Here is a 4227-nt window from a genome sequence, read left to right as displayed (position 1 = left end):
GCGGCAGAGCCGTTCTGCAGCGGGTAGAGCACGAAGGGCGCGTTGTCGTTGGCGTCCAGCACCAGCACGCGCACCAGCGCCTGGCTGCTGAGCGCGGGCGAGCCGCGGTCTGCCGCGCGCACGCCGAACTCGAAGGCGCGCAGGGCCTCGTAGTCCAGCGACCTGAGCGCGAACAGCTGGCCGTTGTCGGCGTTGATGGACACCAGCGAGGCCAGGGCCAGCTGCGGGTCGTGGGGCGGCAGCAGCGAGTAGGTGACCTGGGCGTTGGTGCCCGCGTCTGCGTCTGTGGCGCTGATGGTTCCGATGTGCAGGGCGGGGCTGTTGTTCTCGCGGACCAGCAGGGTGTAGGAGGCCTGGGTGAAGGCGGGGGCGTTGTCGTTGACGTCGGAGACCAGCAAGGTTATGTTGTGTTCGGTTTTAAGCCTGGGTGTCCCCAGGTCAGTGACAGTGATGGTGACGTTGTACACATCCTGACTCTCTCTGTCCAGTGCCCCTTCTGTTGTTAAGATGTAAAAGTTGTCCACAGAGGGTTTCAGAAGAAAAGGCAGATTATCTTGGATGTAGCAAAGCATCTTTCCATTGTCTCCAGAGTCTGGGTCTTTAATCCTAAAAACTGCCAGGACAGTCTCAGGAGAGTTCTCAGCAATGTATTTGGAAAGTGATGACATGATCAGTTCAGGAGGATTGTCATTGGTGTCCAGAACTTCCACCAAAACTGTACACTTTGAAGAAAGACCTCCACCATCAATGGCCTGTATATTTATTTTGTAAGACTTTATTAATTCATAATCAAGCAATGCTCTGAGAATGATTTCCCCAGAAAATGGACTGATTTCAAAGGTTGTTTGAATATCTTCTGAAGCATCAAAAAATGAATAGGATACTTCTGCATTGACTCCAGAATCTACATCTCCTGCAGAGACTTGAACAATGAGGGATCCTTCTGGGCTGTCTTCTGGAACCTGGGTCTCATAGAGCACCCGGGCAAACTGCGGGGCATTGTCATTGATGTCCAGGACCACAATACGCAAAGTGGTGGTCCCAGACCTGGGTGGAGACCCACCATCCAGCGCTGTGAGTGTTAAAATGAGCTCCCGCTGCTGCTCCCAATCCAGTGCTTTGTCCAGCACTAGCTCTGGATATATGATCCCTTCATCACTGGGACTAATTTTAATATGGAAAAAAGAGTTGGGGTCGATGGTGTAGTTTTGGACACTATTCCGTCCTCCATCTGAATCTTGTGCTCTTTCTAGTCGAAATGCTGTTCCTTCCATTGTATTTTCTACTATTTTTAAGATCATCTCTTTGTTCCGAAACACTGGTGAGTGATCATTTATATCCCTCACTCTCAACTCAGCCCGGTAGATCTGAAAAGGGTTATCCATCAAAATTTGGAAATATAACATACAGGGCTCTGTGGGGCCGCACAGCTTTTCCCGGTCCAGCTTCTCATTTGTGAGCAAATTCCCAGTATGGGAATCCAGGAGCAAGTGTTGTTTGCTATCCTCAAAAATCACCCGGGCTCCCCTCGCAGCCAGCTCCTCCTGCCCTAGTCCCAGATCCTTTGCCAGATTGACCACAAAGGAGCCCCTTTCTGTTTCCTCTGTTACCCAATAATGTCCAAACCCAGAATCTGCCAAGGACACTCCCCAGAACAGAAAGAGAAAGAGGACTTGCCTTGGTCTCAAGAAGCGCAACCCTCTGGCCTCCATAGCTTCTCCTTCAGCCAGTGTCAGTCAGGAACACTGCACCCAGCGTAAACGCAAGTCAGACCTTGGAACTAAGCTGTGTAGGAGCAGGGAGCTAGATTGTTTTCCCTTATCCAAGGATTTGGATATTTGAACCGCTACAGCTTTTCTTCACAGACCATCTGTCCCCACCTTCCTCTTTTGTATTAATGATTTCGGGAATGATCAGTGTTCATTTTGTTCCCAGCTCTTTAGCCTGCAGCGCCACCGTGTGGCGGACTCAAATGATAGTACCTAATTCTGGTGTGTCTGTATATATAGTCATAAAACTTTTCTTTGGGTAGCTTACTTGTATTTTTAATTTTCCTTTCATTTTGTTTTTGGTTTTAAACATAATTTTGAGCTAGATAAACATTGATATGTTTGGGATCCTCACTGCTTCCTGAGAAGAGTTAAAAATTAAGCAATTGATAAAAAAAATTTCTATCAGTAACTCTTTCACTTCACTGCATACAGGGCTCTGTGGGGCCGCACAGCTTTTCCCGGTCCAGCTTCTCATTTGTGAGCAAATTCCCAGTATGGGAATCCAGGAGCAAGTGTTGTTTGCTATCCTCAAAAATCACCCGGGCTCCCCTCGCAGCCAGCTCCTCCTGCCCTAGTCCCAGATCCTTTGCCAGATTGACCACAAAGGAGCCCCTTTCTGTTTCCTCTGTTACCCAATAATGTCCAAACCCAGAATCTGCCAAGGACACTCCCCAGAACAGAAAGAGAAAGAGGACTTGCCTTGGTCTCAAGAAGCGCAACCCTCTGGCCTCCATAGCTTCTCCTTCAGCCAGTGTCAGTCAGGAACACTGCACCCAGCGTAAACGCAAGTCAGACCTTGGAACTAAGCTGTGTAGGAGCAGGGAGCTAGATTGTTTTCCCTTATCCAAGGATTTGGATATTTGAACCGCTACAGCTTTTCTTCACAGACCATCTGTCCCCACCTTCCTCTTTTGTATTAATGATTTCGGGAATGATCAGTGTTCATTTTGTTCCCAGCTCTTTAGCCTGCAGCGCCACCGTGTGGCGGACTCAAATGATAGTACCTAATTCTGGTGTGTCTGTATATATAGTCATAAAACTTTTCTTTGGGTAGCTTACTTGTATTTTTAATTTTCCTTTCATTTTGTTTTTGGTTTTAAACATAATTTTGAGCTAGATAAACATTGATACGTTTGGGATCCTCACTGCTTCCTGAGAAGAGTTAAAAATTAAGCAATTGATAAAAAAATTTCTATCAGTAACTCTTTCACTTCACTGTGGCAGATGCAGCTCTGCTGTAGGTCTTTCACCTCCGACAGAACTCCTTTGCTATATTAGGAGCCAAAGGAAAAACTGGGGTTGTCCTCTAGGACTATCAGAATAATCGATTTTTCCTTTTCCTTAAACGTGAGACATAAGAGCACCAAGGAAGGACCAAAACAAACAAAACTTGTTTCTTGCACTTCTTTAAAACCTCATAACATTTCCTAAACAGAATCAGCACTCTGCAATCCAGAACCAAGCATTGAGGCTGTCCCATCTCTGTGCTTCCACAAAGACTTAGTGCACACAACTGTGATTGCCCTGAAAATATGATTGCTTCTGGTTTTATGCCAGTCTGTCCTTTTTTCAAGAGGTGAGCTACTTGAGGACAGGGATTATGTACTAGACACCTTGGGAAACCAGCTACTTGTTAAATACTTGCACAAACTCTAGTGAGTAGGACAGGAAAATTTTAGTGCCTGTCAGTATTATTTAATTATTTCTTCATGAAGCTATAAAATAAGTTTTATCTTTTATCTCCAGACTTAAAACAGTCATGCACACTCAATGTCTTACAATGGCTTTTCTTATTTACAAATAAAACTGATTAAAAGTTGATTTATGATATCAGAAATATTAAATGTGGTTATGGAGTTAGGAATACAGAGAAGATAATTTTTTTTTTAAGTAACATAGTTTAAGAAGAGTGTTATAATTAGGGCCAGCAGGAGACATGGTGGTTAAAGGTGCTGGATTCTCACATGGCTGACCACAGTTCCAGTCCTGGACCTGGCAGCTTGCTTTCTCGCTTTCCCTTCTCTCTCTATTTATGTCTGGTTAAATTTAAAATAATAATAACTAATGGAATTAAATAAACAAATATATTTTTTTAAAAAGTGTTGGGTCTAGCAGGCAGCATGGTGGCTAAGGTGCTGGACACTCCCACATGGCCAACCATGGTTCAAGTCCTAGGCCTGGTGGCTTACTTTCTCACTGTCCCTCTCTCTCTGTGTGTGTCTCTCTCTGGTCAAATTAAATGAATGCATAAATAAAATAATTCTTAAAAAAAGAAAAGTGTTAAAATTGTGGATTAAAAACAGGAATACACGTTTGGAACAAAAATGAAAGGAAAAGTAAATATACATATCACAGAGCATATTATTTTAATAATTGAAGAAAACTAAAATGAATAGTAGTCAAAATAAATACAAAACCTGACCTGGACCTATGGCCTGGTGGTAAGGCAGGCAGA

At 44.3% G+C, this 4227-nt stretch overlaps 1 protein-coding gene across 1 annotated transcript in view; it reads right to left on the bottom strand.

The window, feature by feature from the left end:
* Positions 1 to 2170, bottom strand: part of LOC102491206 (protocadherin beta-9) — an 11048-nt gene extending 8878 nt beyond the window's left edge. Inside the window, exon 1 of the mRNA XM_014590780.2 lies at positions 3 to 2170. Within this exon, the coding sequence (XP_014446266.1) occupies positions 3 to 1712 (1710 nt within the window). The 5' untranslated portion in view covers positions 1713 to 2170. The remainder of the gene's footprint in view (positions 1 to 2) is intronic.
* Positions 2171 to 4227: the final 2057 nt, after the last annotated feature.

Source organism: Tupaia chinensis, unplaced genomic scaffold (assembly GCF_000334495.1).
Source record: "Tupaia chinensis unplaced genomic scaffold, TupChi_1.0 Scaffold000484_1, whole genome shotgun sequence".
NCBI classification, from domain to species: Eukaryota; Metazoa; Chordata; class Mammalia; order Scandentia; family Tupaiidae; genus Tupaia; species Tupaia belangeri.
This window is presented reverse-complemented; position numbering and strand designations above follow the sequence as displayed.